The sequence below is a fragment of the Natrix helvetica genome (genome assembly GCF_964273705.1).
Source record: "Natrix helvetica genome assembly, chromosome: 4".
Taxonomy (NCBI): Eukaryota; Metazoa; Chordata; class Lepidosauria; order Squamata; family Natricidae; genus Natrix; species Natrix helvetica.
The window spans coordinates 22,873,504-22,889,067 of NC_138550.1; the positions used below are offsets into that span (position 1 = coordinate 22,873,504).

Sequence of the window (15,564 nt, forward strand, 5' to 3'; positions counted from 1 at the left end):
TATTTTGGGGGTAAGACAACCTAACACCCCTCAGAGTGTGTGTTCTGTTAAGATACAGTCTGTTGTGCCTTAAAATGGCTTCTACTGTACTGTCGTAAAATGGCTTCTACTATACAGCGCAATGGAGTTGCCATGGTAACAGCTTCACAGAACTCCACAAGGGGGCTCCCACTGTGGTAGCCCAAGTGCTCTGCCAGCAAAAACATTAGAAATTGATCCGGACATTTCCCCCCTATAAATAAATACCTGGGCAACGCTGAGTTATCAACTAGTAGTTTAATAAAAGCCATTGCTCAATGAACAAGATTTTAATACAAGAAAATCCAAAGATCCCAGGGGATATACATAATTCTGAATAATGTGGACCTAGAACAAAAACAGCTTTGTAATTACAAACCTGGCAGTGATCTTCAAGAATGATTTCCCAATATGTCTCATGCTGTATTGTCTTAAAACCAACAAATACCTCTAGATCAAAATTTCTCAATCTTGGCAACTTGAAGACATGTGGACTGCAACTCCCAGAATTCCCCTTGCTTGTCTATGTGACTTCAAGTAGCCAAGAGTAAGAAACACTGGTCTAGATTCCCCTTTAAGAGGGAAAAAACAACAATGTTCAGATCTCCATCTACAATCACATCACGCAACTAATATTGCAGGAGAGCCCAAGCTATTTTCCAAGTTATCACTTCATCACTTTCAAACACCAAAACAAAATTTAATTTTACCTGTCGTATTTTAAGGTTCGTCTCTCCATCAAGATTAGCTGTTTCAATATAACACATTGCCTGAGGTTCACTGTAAAAAAAAAAAAGTAACAAAACAATCATCTCTAAAGAAAACCTTGAAAAAAAAAGTGACTGGCTTCCAGAATCCTTATTTTATTCAACTACTGATTTTCCCCCAAATTATTATTATTATTATTATTATTGCCAAAAGGATTTAAATAATCATATGTTTTCTTATTTTAGTAGGCACACATTAAAAAAAAAATAATGTAGTATCTCATAAAAATCACTACCTCAACCGCATGCAAACTCTGGTGAACTGAGGCCTTTATACAGAAAAACAGTAAGTAAAATATACCTGACACTTTTAACATGAGGCTTTATGGAGAGGAGGGATCCACCCTAGCCGCTTATTTTAAAAAACACTTGTTTCAAATTTAACAGATTATTTTTAACCAGGATGATGATGCTCCGTTGAAATGCTACTCAAATTTTGTCTTTTTCTAAAAAAAAATCTTGCACGGCAAATTTTTTGGTTGTAGAGTCATTCCAGCAACTCAGCCCTAACTAGCTTTCATAAAGCTCCGGTAAAATTGCAGAATAATTGCATTATCTTAAAAGAAGGGGACACTTGGTTATAAGTTCACGATGCAAAAATGTGGATTTCAAGTTTTAATTTATTTGATAGATCAATACAAACATTTTGCCTCTTTCAAACTTCTACAGCTCACATCAGGAACTAATTATGACCAGAAGTTTGTGGTATAAATATTACTTTTCTGAGGAAATTTTCACAACTTCCTCATATTGTTTTACCGTCAGAAAATACACTTGATAAGTAAGAAAGGGTGTAGCTTGTCAACCACTTTTTCTGTGCAAAGAAAGGTTAAGTTTTTTTCTAGGGAGGAACACTGAACTATAACGAATCCTATATTCCTGAATAAATAATAGATGGTGAGAATTGTGGAGACCCAGTTAAGGCACCAGGAGACTGTAAGCTCTAGTTTGGCATTAGATACAAAGTCAGCTAGGTGACTTTGAGTCAATCACTCTCTCTCAACTTTAGGAAGGAGACAATGCTACCTTATACTTTTTTAAAACCTTATTTATGCATATCCCATTAATTTAATTATTGCTATTTATTTGTCATCATGAAATGTTTAAGTAAATTTATATTGGAAGTCAAGACTTTTTTACCTTGATATTAAGTGCACAGGTATTTTATATGTGTTTCAGGAGTGAAATTCAGCAGGTTCTGGAGAACCGGTATCGGAAATTTTGAGCAGTTCAAAGAACTGGCAAATACTACCTATGGCTGGCCTCAGAGTAGGGTGGGAATGGAGATTTTGCAATATCCTTTTCCCAGGAGTGGGAAGGGAATGGAGATATCGCAGTAACCTTCCCCCTGGAGTGGGGAGGGAATGGGGATTTTGCAGTAGCCTTCCCCTGCCACACTCAACCAAGCCACGCCACAGAACTGGTATTAAATAAATTGAATTTCACCACTGCTGTATTTGTATATGTGTGCCTAGTTCAGAAACTTTTGAATCTTAAAAACAGCAAATTTAAAGTAGAATAGTTTATTCCCAAGAAGAAAACTGTGGGTACAATCCCTTGTATACCTCACAGCTGGACTATCGTAAGGAGGCAAACAGCTGTATTTTCTGATTAAGGAAAGACCTAAAAAAGTCATGGGACATGCTCCAGTAAAAGGCACTCACCAAGAGAAAGGAAATTCAGAGGAAATGGTAGAGAACCAAACTTTTCCCTCAGAGAAAGAAAAGTTTTTAAATGACCGTAAAGCAAACAGGAAGACAGTTTAAAAGGAAGCCAGTTATTCTTTTAATCAGGGACAGTTTTCAATTTTGATACTATTCAGAAGTATGGCATTAGCTAGTTAGGTCAGGAATTATTTGTTTTCTTTGCATGCTGCCCATTTCTGAAAGAACCTATCCATTTGGGCAAAAAAGAACGCAGAAATTATCTTTTGTTGGAAACATTAGCTTTGTAAACATTCATATGTACTGTATCTCATTTAACAGAAGATGATAATGTAGAAAATTTGATTTCACTATTGTAATATATGTTGGAATATATCAGTATTTTAAATTGCTACTATTAATTTTTATGTATGTTTATATTCAGTAAGCTGGTTAGCAAGGGGCTAGAATCAAATTAATAAACATTATCATTATTACTGAATGGTACAGGATAAGAGAGCATAGAATTAGGTTTTGTCAATGGGAAATTGTTCAGAAAACTGCAGTATTTCACCCTAAAAATGAGGGGGGGGGAAACAATTACAACGCAAATGCTAATCTTCCTCATTTGGGTAATACTTATTAAGATTAGCGTAGTGTGCACCAGCCTTATGGATCCTATTGTGGCCTGCCAGCAGCCAGCAGAGCTGGCAGCAGATTCGAATAGTGAACATGGGCAGGTCCTGGGGTCTGAGGAAGGCTCTGATGAGGGCTCTGTGTCGGAGGCAGAGAGGCGGCCAGAGCCATATGCCAGTTATCAGCTGTTGTCAGAATCAGTCAACAGTGAGGCAGACAAACAGCTGGAGCCTGTTCTCAGTGTGTGCACGAGCAGAGTTTCCAGATGAAGGGAACAACTAAAGAGGAGGGGTCGACTTGGAAGTAAGGCCACACAATGAATGGCCCCTCCCAGAGGAAATAAAAGAGGAGCCAAAGGGGAGTGGAGTTTGCAGGAGACAATTAGTTTGCTTAATTGGTTCATGAGTCTCCGAGACTCTTTGCCAGGTTCTGCAGATATCGGCCTGTCAGTTCTCCAAGCCAGATAAGGTCTGTGACTGTAAATCCTCCTTTGAAAGACTTTGCCGGCTATGAGTGAGCAGAATTCAATGTAAATTAATAAAAGGGATTTTTGCTGGGAGAAGGAGTCTGTTTCATGCTCTTGGGAAGCCTCGGTCAGAACAACCCCGTGTTATAAATAATATAAAATGAAGGGAGGGAAGAGGAAGTACAGGCTTGCTGATTTTTAAAATTGCAAACAATGTGCTTTAAAACCTCAGTTCAACAGAAGCCCAGGTTCACATACATTCAGGGATAGCTAACCTGGTAGATAAAATGATCATGTCTGCAGGGAGATGCTGCCCGTTGGTGACCTTCACAAAGTCCCCCACTGCCACCTGGTGAGCAGCGGCAAGAGTGCAGCAGAAATAGGAGAAAGAGAGAGAGAGAGAAAGCCCATCCTACGATTAGTTAGCTAATGACCAACGAAGGAAGAAAAGAACAGGTTGCTTACCTGAAAACTGAGGTTCTCTTAGTAGAAGTCAGGGTGTGTATTCAAACTGATGAAGGTCTGAGCCTGCGCAGAACTTGTGTGTGAAAAATCCTATTGGTTTTTTTTTTTCATATTTTTCACAATACTACCCTTAATGCATCTGTGAATTGGCACACACACACACACACACCCATTGAGACACAAGTCACTTCTGCACCGAAAACCTCCCCATGTTATTCATCTGATAAAATGGCACAACTGCATTATAGAGTTTTAATTTGGAGGTTGTGCTGGTGAAATTTCAGCCTGTAGCTGTGTCCCTTGAACAAAAATGATGCAGACCCAGTGCACGCAATTGCTAACTTAGAGACCAAGGACTCAGGTGCTCATCTAGGAGACTGCCCTAAAATACACCCACAGATAAAGAGGACTACACAGCAGAGAGGTGCATGATTCCTTGAAAGGCAAGACAAATTCAGGAACACCCAGGGGTGTTATTCACTTACTTTCCCTACCGGTTTGCAAATGTGAGCGTGTGCGCATGCGCTCAGCTTTCTGTGCATGCGCTTTTGGCTTAAAAGGGGCATAAATGGGATGCCATAGAACTGGGGTGGGTGGGTGCGGCCACCCGCAATTTCTACTACCAATTCGGGCAAACCAGTCCAAACTGGTAGAATACCATCTCTGGAAAACACCCCTGTTTGTTTTTTACCTCCATTCCTCACTACACACTCCTCATCCCCCTGTTTCTCGCCTATTAGGATAGAATGAGAGTTTTGTTCAGGTGAGTTAGCTATTGCAGAAAAAAAAATAAGCTGGGAAAATAATCTGAGGGTTAACAACTCTGCCTTGATTGGGTTACATATAAGTTGACGTAGAGAAGAGCTTTCATAGGTTTTTAAGAATGATATCAGCCCTTCAAGAGAGATAAGGTCAAGAAACAAGAACTGGCACTATTTTTAGAATGTACTTTTATGCAGTTAAAGTATTATTGTTACAGAATCTTGAAAGCACATCAAAACCTTTGAAGGGAGCTGCTATTATAAGCCACAGGCAAGAACACAATCTTTTGTTGAAAACAGACTTCTATCTAATTTATGTTTCTCGTTTTAAGTGTTATCTTGTACTCTGCTTCTATAATGGAGTGATTTATGACAACCATTAAAGCTTAGAAACTTGCAAATATCCTTTATCTGTACGTTTGCAGCCTAAGGAACAGGATAAACTGGCAAAAACCAATGCCTTGCTCAGTCATGTTTGTTTGCAAAACAGTTTGGCCAGAAGGTAATTTTCTCACTTGCTGACTACACTTTCAGTACATCATAGATGGAGCACTTTGCTTGACTAAGTGGACAACAGTCAGTTTTCCAAATACTACAAAACTGAGTGCTCAATAAAAGCGGGGGGTGGGGGTGGGGGTTGCATAACAAGACCCAAACACGATGTCCAAATGATGTCCTTCAAGCTACCACTTCATCACAACTGCTAACCAAGTTTAAAAACACAAGGACTTATTCACGCACGTAATATATAGCTAGAGTTTTCAAGTTTTCCAATACACTCATAGCTACAGTTTTAGTTTCATAGGTTCTGAAATGGAATTTCTCGTTAAAATCTTTCCTATTTGGAAAGACCACATCCTTCTACAGTTACTATTGTGTTTTCAGGATGTTTGTGAGATTTGATTAAAGGTGTGAGTGTTTTGTGCTTTGGATACAATCCAGGGGTCAAATGCGCTTAAGTCTGCTACCGGTTTGCTTTGTGCATGCATGTGCACCGCAGGCGCTACCATGTAGCTCAAACGATCAACTGAGCTACATGATATTAATTGTGCGGCACAGCTAATTGTTGCACAGCTGATTCTCGGAACATTAAAAAATGCTACTGGTTCAGGTGAACCGGAAGCTCCGATGATCAGCTGTGTGACAATCAGCTGTGCTGCACAATTTTGCACAGCTGATTGTTGCACAGTTGATCGTCGAGCTACCGGTTCGCCTGAACCGGTAGCATTTTTTTACTACCGGTTCAGGCAAACTGGTCCGAACCGGTAGCATTTCACCCCTGGAAAAACCCTTACTGGAAAGTCCAAGAACAGATTATGCCATATTAGAAGCTTAGCTTGACTAATTACAGCAAACTGTAATTATCTTTTACTGAACAGAATTTCAAAGACGTCCATCAGAGAGATTTAAATTATATCATTTCCCAGTGTTTAACACTCGACCAGAAACTTCTAGAGATGAACATTATGTGGAAGCCCCATGGTCAAACCATGTCCTAGCGGGGTTTCTGGCGGCTGCTCCTCTTTCTGAAGACCAACCCCATAATAGGAGGCACATTCACATGAGACTTTTTGAAAAACCTCTGGTACCTGTAAGTAATCAAATTCATCCTTGTTATGATTTCTGGGATTAACATTGATGGGAAAATTAGAAGATATACCGTATTTTCAGAGTATAAGATGCACCTTTTTCCCTCAAAAAAGAGGCTGAAAATCGGGGTGCGTCTTATACACTGAATACAGCATTTTTTGCCTCCCAAAACCCCGCCCCTTCACAAAAATGGCGGTGCATAGCTTTTTGGAAGCTTTAAAAGAGCTCCTGGTGGCTGGGAAGGGCTCAATTCCCCCCCAACCCCCAGGAGCACTCTATAAGCCTCCTAAAGACTATCCATGTCCTTTTTTTGACAAAAACTGGGCCCATTTCCACGATTTCTTTTTGTAATTCATTAAAAAGCACAAAAATAAACAAAGCACATAGATTGTTAAAACTTTGAGGGGAATTAAAGAAGCAGTTTCCCATAGTATTACATAAAAGCTCAAGTTTCCAGTGACTGAAGAGATCTACTCATTAACATAGACAAAACAAAAGAAAAATTCCAGGCACAGACTGGTATCATTTTTAGGGTATGCAAGTTATGCACGCCTTTGAGAAAACATTTAATCTTCATGTGCAGAGAGAAAGAGAGAGAAACTGGATAAGATCTTGAGACATGGAGATAACTGACAAATCCATAACAAGTCCAGAGGAGTGCAATACAAACAGATTTTAACTCAGTTTAAAAAAAGATGACACATGAGTAAGAGAAGATCAAATTTCCAACGTTCAGCAAACTTTAAAATGTTTACATTTCGCTGCACAGCATTCGAACATAGAATACTTTTGGGATGTACCTAAAATGGCTTTTATGTCTTCTGGTATTTGGAAGTCATACCTTCCAAGTGTCAGAAGGAGAAGGTTAAGTTGCAACCTTGGGTAAATTTTCCTTGTTAGATAGAAAAGAGGGATAAACAATACTTGTTTAACCACTATGGAATAGTGAGGATGTGAAGTGAATTTAATGTCAAACAGAATGGGAATAAATCAAGCGATAACCCCTTCCATGATAACTGAAATATACCTTGAAAAGATTCATGACTAAAATCAGTTCTAATGAAAAACAGTGTACATTCAACATTGGGTGGGAAGATCAACTGATAGATCAGAACCTTTTCCTGCTCTTGGAACAGACAGAATCTGTCCCCAAAACTCCGCCTTATGAAAAAGAAGAGGCGTGAGTCTGATCTTCCCTTCTGCTGATATGCCGTAGCTAGTAATATCCACTGAAGGCTTAATGAAAGTCTTGAACACTTGGAGTACTTTTAGAAATATGAGAAGTTCTAGAACAAGGATGTCAAACTCACGGCCTGCAGGCCAGGTGCGTCATGTGCTGGCCCCACTCCTGACCAGTTTAGCGAAGGGGAAGGGAAGTCTTGGTACATCACGTGATGCCGCTGTGATGATGAGAGTTTGACACCCCTGTTCTAGAACATTTATCTGTGGATTTTCCGCAGTCAGAATTCCCAATGGCAGGCATACTGGAAATAATATCTTTTAAAGAAATACCTATGTAACCTAAGAACTCAGTTCCAGCATAGCAAAAGGCACACCCACAAGAAATATTTATCATCCTTGGAGAATAATAAAGCATTTTGGAAAGGACGACAAAAAAGATACCCTTGTTAGTAAATGTAACGAAGATATCACAAGTGAAGGCAACACATGCCCATATGAGTATAAGAATCATTGTGTTAATTGCTGAAATGGACAATCTGAAGATGTATGTGGTGTGATGCTTGTCACATTGACAATCAATAGTTAATGTGTCCCAGTTCAAACAAGGAAGTCTACGCTTTTGTCAGAATGTACTTGAATAAATTGAACCACTAGCCTTTTGACTGGGTTGTAATCTTATGTCAGAAAGCAAAAAGAAATAACCAAGTGAATTCAGAATTCAAAGTGCAACAAGGTACAATGTTTGAATAAAGGAACATAATCAATCCTTAAAGATACAACTGCATGACCACTGTAGCTGTATAGTCTGCCAAAGTCATGGAGTACTGTAGCTAAATCAAAATGCCTCAAAGCTGGAAACATGGTTCCCTGAGGAACCAATTAAAGGACTAAAAGAAACAAACAGTTTTCTTGAGCAACTGAAATATGAGTAATAGACATTAGTGATATCCATCAACTGGCAATATAACTTATCTTCCGTAAGAAAGAAAGGGTAATATTCAAAAGTGATCCTTTGGCTATGAATAAAGGCTGCAGCTCTTCAAGAATGTAAAATATTCTGAGAAGAAACCATCTGTGCCTTCACTGCACCGAACTGGTCTTTTTCTTCATAAAATAATGATCTGTCAATGAATAGGCATAGTAGCCTTATTTTTCCAAAACAACTGAAGAAGTTTGATTTGAAATCCTAAGTACTGCAGTATATACACTGTGATGTATTCAATTCAACATAGAGAGATGTATTGCAAATTGTTGGCGCTCTATCAATCTGTAAACCGAAAGATTGTCCTCTTTAAATAACAACTGTTCAGTCCTACCTCTAAATTCTGAGAAAAAGCCCAGGAACTTAATCATATATAATATGCAAAGCAAAGGCAGCCAACACTTTAGATTATAAGCCATCAATATGTGCTGATATATTTCATCTAAATTCTGAGAAAAAGCCCAAGAACTTAATCATATATAATATGCAAAGCAGAGGCAGCCAACACTTTAGATTATAAGCCATCAATATGTGCTGATATATTTCATCTACTAAGCCAAGTTCAGCTTTAATATACTTTAATTTGGAAGTATTTAAAAAGAAAGCAGACTTGCCCGATGAAAGTTATCTATATGTTTAGATGTATGTGGTGTAAAGAGCTTATGTCATAAATCCTCATAGGCCATTAGTAAGGCCAGCAAACTGCACTTCCACAAAAAGTAGGAAAGAATGAAATTAGTGAGGCCGGAAACAGTACTGTGCAGTCACACAGAACTGCTGTATAAATATAGAACAGGTGCATGCCAATCTCAAACCTGGAAAAAACAATAGCCAGGAGTCCATTTGACCAGAAAGAGCAAGAGAAAAGAATCAAATCCTGGGGTTGATAGATAGAGGTGTATTTATGCAATCTACATCAAGCAGATCGTCTGTGCATTTATACCTTATGTTTTGTCTGCAATAAGCCATCATATTTTTCAGACTGTAAGATGCCTCGGTGTATATGACACATCAAGATTTCAAAAAAGTAAGTAAGAAAAAAAGTTTTTGTCCTCCCTAGCCCCCAGGAGCACTCTGCAGGCTTCAGCAGGGCTGTGGGAAAGCAAAAACGCCCTCTTGTTGTGAAAAACAAGTGGAAAACAGGCTGTTTTCCGTAAAAACTGAGGCGTTTTTGCCTTCCCCCAGCCTGGCTGAAGTCCGCAGAGTGCTGCTGGGAGCTGGGGGAAGGCAAAAACGCCTCCATTTTTGCAGAAAATGGCCCATTTTTTGCTCATTTTTGCAAAAATGGGATGTGGGGGTGCGGCTTCGGGAGGCCAAAAATGGCTGTTTTTGGTGTATAAGACACACCAATTGGGGGGGGGGGGGAGAAATACGGTAGAAACCTATCTTTGAGGATCGGCAAGTCTGTTAAGCATCAAACATTACTCAGTTCTTGAATGGCACTAGGGTCCACATGGAAGTCCTTGTAAATCGCCAGGAAGCTTCAATTAGTTCAGAGTAGAGCAGGTCCTTTATTGGCTGCATGGGCAACTATACCAATGCCTGTCCCCACTTTTGTATGTAAGGACCTTGTCATTATCTATAAAGCCTTAAATGACTTGGTGTCAAAATATCACCAAAATGTTCTTCAACCAAAATCAATCTGTCTGGTTTATTTCTCCTGGAAGAAAACATTAGACAGTTCCCCATTTCCCTTAAGTACATTCCATAGAGGGTTTTGCTTTTTAATGATATTTAACACTGCCATCAATATGTAATCAGGCAGTAGAGTTCCTACACTTTTGAACAGCTTCCTGCTAAAGTGAGGTCTCTATATTCGGTATGGTCTTCTGTGGAAACTATTACAACAGGAGTTGATCTGGAGATCTTAGAGTGGTGTATGTCACCCAGGGGGATTGTAATTATGGATTTTTGATTTAATAAGTTTTCATTTTCACCGTGGACATTTTATTTCTAGGTCTTCATTACTGCAAACTGCCAAGTGTTTCAAGACTAGAGCAGGTAAGAAATCCAATAAATAATAAATAAGTATTCAAGGAAACTATTGTGAGGAACTGCCAGGAAAGCAAGACACTGGAAAAGATACAGCCAATGGCTCCTGCCAAAAGTTTAGCTCAAGAATGATACAACAGAGATACAGTATGCAAGTACAGACTCTCATTAATGTGACTCAGGCCAAAGACCACTATCACTCTGAGGATTAGAGATTGGGGACCCCTGGTTTATATGGTGTATTGTTTCTCTCCCTCTCCCCTTTTATTAGAAGATATATGAAGAAGCATTTTTTATTGTTCCTGGCACCTTTTTCTAAATATTTTGAGCTTTAGTTTTTCTAGCAGCATCTCCTAAATTCTGGGTTACCTCTATCTACCCTTCCTTGGTTATCTGACTCTCTGCACCTCCGTGGTTGCATGTTCAGAAGAGAATAATTGCGTTCCACACTTCCCAATTACAACAGACCTCAGCCCATCAAGCTGCAATCCTGAATAGGTTTAATTAGCATAAACCCAGGTTTATACATTGTACTAATTTGAATAGCATAGCCCTACACGGATTTCACTTGGAAACAATAATCTCATTGCGTTTATATATACTGTATATTTATTATAAAACTATAGTAGATAATTTTACACCTTCAAAATTCAATTTTCTCTCAGGTGTTGATATTTTTTCCTTAGTGAACTAAGGTATTGCTTCAAGTATTGCTTCTTGTTGAATTTTATTTATAGTAGTCTTTACAAATCCCTTTCTACATCAGCAGTCACAACGGTATAATTTTTTTTTGCCTTTTCTAAGTGGCCTGTTTTAAATTCCCTTCCTTTCCGGATTCAAAAATTAGAATGGTCCAAGAGCTGAAAGGAAAGATCATCTCCTATCACCCTTCCCCCTCTTTCAGGAGACGTACTTCCTTGGTGTTACCTTATACAGTTAATTTCACGAATTGGTTTACTGGCTCTCTTCCTCAAAAGATTTAAGACATGCATTATTAATTGCTTACCAGAATGGAGATTTAAAGCCTATAAATCTGATCTGCATCAAAATGTACTTTGATGCAGTCATATGCATAATTATAGCCAGACAATCATGGCCTATTCCAGCAGCTGTAATTCCATTCCTCATCTTGTTTTTTTCCTCCCTATACCAACATTTTAAGTCCAGTTCATCCGGATTGGGTGAACCAGTTATGGCGGTGGCGGGAGGCTCCGCCCACCCGCCTAGACGCTTCTGCGCATGCACAGGAGTGTCGCACACACACAGGCGTGAACTACTAGTAAAATAGATTGAAACCTACCACTGAACCCAGCCCTATGTGACCCATTTTAGAGTCCTTCCCTTCCCTTCCCTTCCCTTCCCTTTCCTTTCCTCCCAGTTCTATTAATTTAATTCCAGCTAAGTGAATACAGATTTTGGGCAAGGGGACACAATGTGGTTCTAAAATTGTATGAGTTTCCAAAAATGTCCTTTTGTTTATGGATAGTATTATCTTCCTTACTCAGAGAATAAAATCACTAATTGTACATGACATTCTGAGATAGTCAGAAAGAAATAATAGATGCCATTTAGAAGTTTGATGTCATCTTCTCCAGACAAGGAGCTATGTATTGTACATCTACATTATTCAAAGGGATATACATTTATACAGATAAGCTTTTCTCGAGATTGACAATGATAATGAATACACAATGGGAAAAATATTCAAATAAGATTCACAGTGCCCAGCTGTAAATAACAAAGAAGATCAACATCATTTATCATCCCATCAAAGATTTGCAAATTCCCAGAACATCTTAAAAATAGTTCTTACCTCCTTCCACATGATATCCTCCCATGTTCCATTTCTTAAAACTGGAAGGGAAAGAAAAATGTAATTTTTTCTCTTTAAAATCAAAAGTTAACATATGACAGAAGGACCGGGGTGAGAGGAAGAAAGTTAACTGATTCTCTTCAAAATGGTCAATGGCAGCAGTGCGATTCACTTACCTTCTCTATGGTTTGCAAATGTGAGCACACGCAGAAGGTCGCGGATTATGTCGGGGCGGGGGGGCGGAGCCTCCCACAGCCACCGCTATCGGTTCGCTTGAACCGGAGAGAACCGGCTGAATGTCATCTCTTCTCGATGGACCTGAAAACTATCTTTGTCTATCTATCTTAATATTTTCTACTTCATGGGCAATTCAGTGATGCCTTCCTGATGTTTGACATAGTTTAGATAAGTTTATGTGAGTTAAGCTGACACAGTGGTTAGAGGGCAGTACTGCAGGCTACTTCTGCTGATCACTGGCTGCCAGCAATTTGGCAGATCGAAGCTCACCAGGCTCAAGTTGACTCAGCCTTCCATCCTTCCGTGGTCAGCAAAATGAGGACCCCGACCATTGGGAGCAAGAGGCTGATTCTGCAAATTGCTTAGAGAGAGCTGTAAAGCACTATGAAGCGGTATATAAGTGTAAGTGCTATTGCTATTGCGTATAATCATAACTCCAGCTTACCCAATGTGAACTCAGGGATTTGCTATCAACAGACCCTTTTCCATGACTGTCTTTTCTTCATTGAGCTGGCAGTGAAGGACAAGGCAGCATTCTTAAGAGTACTTCTGGATAAATCTTTCATTGGCAATCAAAGCTCCTTCACAAAATTTTATGAAGACTTTCCCCTTGTGTTTTGCTGTAACTGTTTTCCTTTTATTTTCTTTCTTTCCACAAAACATGCATTAAGGCAAGAAAATGGCATTGCTGCATATTGATTTATGATTGGCAGAATCAAGAGCCGCCTATGAGTCATAAAGCAGTCTTTGTAGCTCCATTATTGGTGAAGTAAGTAATGTATTGTGCCCTTTTCCGAGGTTAATTTGAACTTTTAAAAAATGCTACTCGGTTTCTCCCTACAAATTGAGACTGTAGTTCGTGAGTGGACCAATTTTTGTATTTTCAAACCTTCATTTTTTAACGTTGCGCATCTTAATTTAAAAAATTACAGCCTGCAAAAATGTTGCAATTATTACTGATTGCTTAGGCACGGCTTGCCATGTTAAAAACCACTGAAGAGAATTGATCTGAATATACAGAAATTACTCACAAAGTGTAATTCTATGTCATTAAATTCAACACGCAGATTCCCACAAATGAAGAGTCGATAGTGAAATTAATGGAACTAGCACTGATAGCAAAATTATCTACTTTGATAAAAGATAAAAGTTTACCTAGCTTTCTTACTATACGGGGACCACTTTTGAATTTCTTGCTTGAGAAAGATATAAATGAAGTTTGGGATTTAGGATTTGATCATTAGATTTGTTATGATTGTAGAAATATTGTGTACTAGTCAGTTGGATACCCGTGCTTTGCTACGGAACTATGTGATCGGGTTTGATAAATTGACAGTTAAAACCTGAACATTAATGAGTAGTTATGATCAACCTCTCTCCCCTTCTCTCCCTCAGGCTTGCCCCACAGAAGCCTCTCCTCTCCTCCTTCTCTCCCTCAGACTGGCCCCATTGATCCTCTCCTATCCCCTTCTCTTCCTCAGACTTGCTCCACAGAGGCCTCTCCTATCTTATCCCCTTCTCTCCTCAGGCTTGCCCCATTGATCCTCTCCTACCCCCTTCTCTTCCTCAGACTTGCTCCACAGAGGCCTCTCCTATCTTATCCCCTTCTCTCCTCAGGCTTGCCCCATTGATCCTCTCCTATCCCCTTCTCTTCCTCAGACTTGCTCCACAGAGGCCTCTCCTATCTTATCCCCTTCTCTCCTCAGGCTTGCCCCATTGATCCTCTCCTATCCCCTTCTCTTCCTCAGACTTGCCTCATAGAAGCCTCTCCTATGCTATCCCCTTCTCTTCCTTTCAGGTGGGGAGAGGGAGTAGAATGTCTAACTCCTTAGCATCAGAGTATTTTTCAGGTGGGGAGGGGGGGTAATAAAGCCAGTCTATGTCATTAAATTAAGCAATAATTTTCAGATACGCACAGTGCCGTTGTCATTAAATGCTTTAATCCAACTGATGTTATTTCTACCCACATAAATTAGACAGAAGAGTACAATATTAAATTATGAAACTAGTGATATTAATCACTGACTAGCAATAAATTCTTTCTCACATTCATTTATTTAAAACTGAATTACAGTAGCTATTACCCCAAAAGGTACAGCAAACAATTCAGAAGAACATAACTACAGGGCAGAGGCAAAACATTATTAAAACAAATCAAATCAAATCATGACATGACAATACTTACATAATAAAAGTCACTTAATGAAAATTAGCAGCCCTTAATGTTCACAGTAAGAAAGCAAGAGATACAACTCTCAGTGCAAGCTATTCCCATTTATAGAATTGGGAGTTTTCTCCCGATTTTTAAACTTGGCATCACATTATTCGCAGTTAGTTGTAAACAAAGCATTAATAAAACCAAATATAATTGTAAAGCATTCCTGGCCTTCTCTCGAGTTGCCATAAGCAGGAGGGGGAGAACTGATGGACCAGCTTGACCACCACGACCAGAAGCACATTCTATGCATACCTTTCTCAAGGCTGATTCTCAGGTTACCAGAACCAGCCAGAGAGGCGTATTTTCCACAGCCTGAGAAAGTGCTCCATTGGAGAATGTGATTTATGACACACCATGAGAGGAGGGGGGGAAACAGGTTCATAGTTGGGTAGTAAAACTACATGGGGCAGAGCTGACTTCACTTGGGTACATGCTCCGATGTTGCTCCTAATAAATAACTGGATTTCTTTTGAAACTTGGCTTGAGGCTCATGAGTTAATTAGGGCATCCGTTGGAACCCTGACAATATAATTATTCCTCTAAGGAGGCTATAACTCTTCCTACCATACAATTTGTATGAGACAAACTTAAAAGGCCTTACCTATTGCTTTCTTTTTGTTCACCGTACTGTCAGCTTTATGTCTTTTCTGTTGAGAAATTTAAAAAAATCAAACATACATTTAGGTACATTCAAGGGTAAACTGAATGAAAGACAGAATGATTAAGACAAAGCATAAAAGCTTCATTAGTGTTTCCAGTGTGTGTTAATAGCATAGGGAAGCCAGTTTGGTTAG

General features: G+C 39.2%; 1 protein-coding gene across 1 annotated transcript in view; it reads right to left on the reverse strand.

Annotated features, from left to right (window-relative positions):
• The window catches only part of ATP8A2 (ATPase phospholipid transporting 8A2), a 517,851-nt gene that overhangs the window by 465,790 nt on the left and 36,497 nt on the right, over positions 1 to 15,564 (reverse strand). The window contains exons 4-7 of the mRNA XM_081952690.1: positions 15,372 to 15,417; positions 12,316 to 12,356; positions 3,806 to 3,879; positions 729 to 798 (exon numbers count right to left, since the gene is read on the reverse strand). Of these exons, the coding sequence (XP_081808816.1) occupies positions 729 to 798; positions 3,806 to 3,879; positions 12,316 to 12,356; positions 15,372 to 15,417 (231 nt within the window). The remainder of the gene's footprint in view (positions 1 to 728; positions 799 to 3,805; positions 3,880 to 12,315; positions 12,357 to 15,371; positions 15,418 to 15,564) is intronic.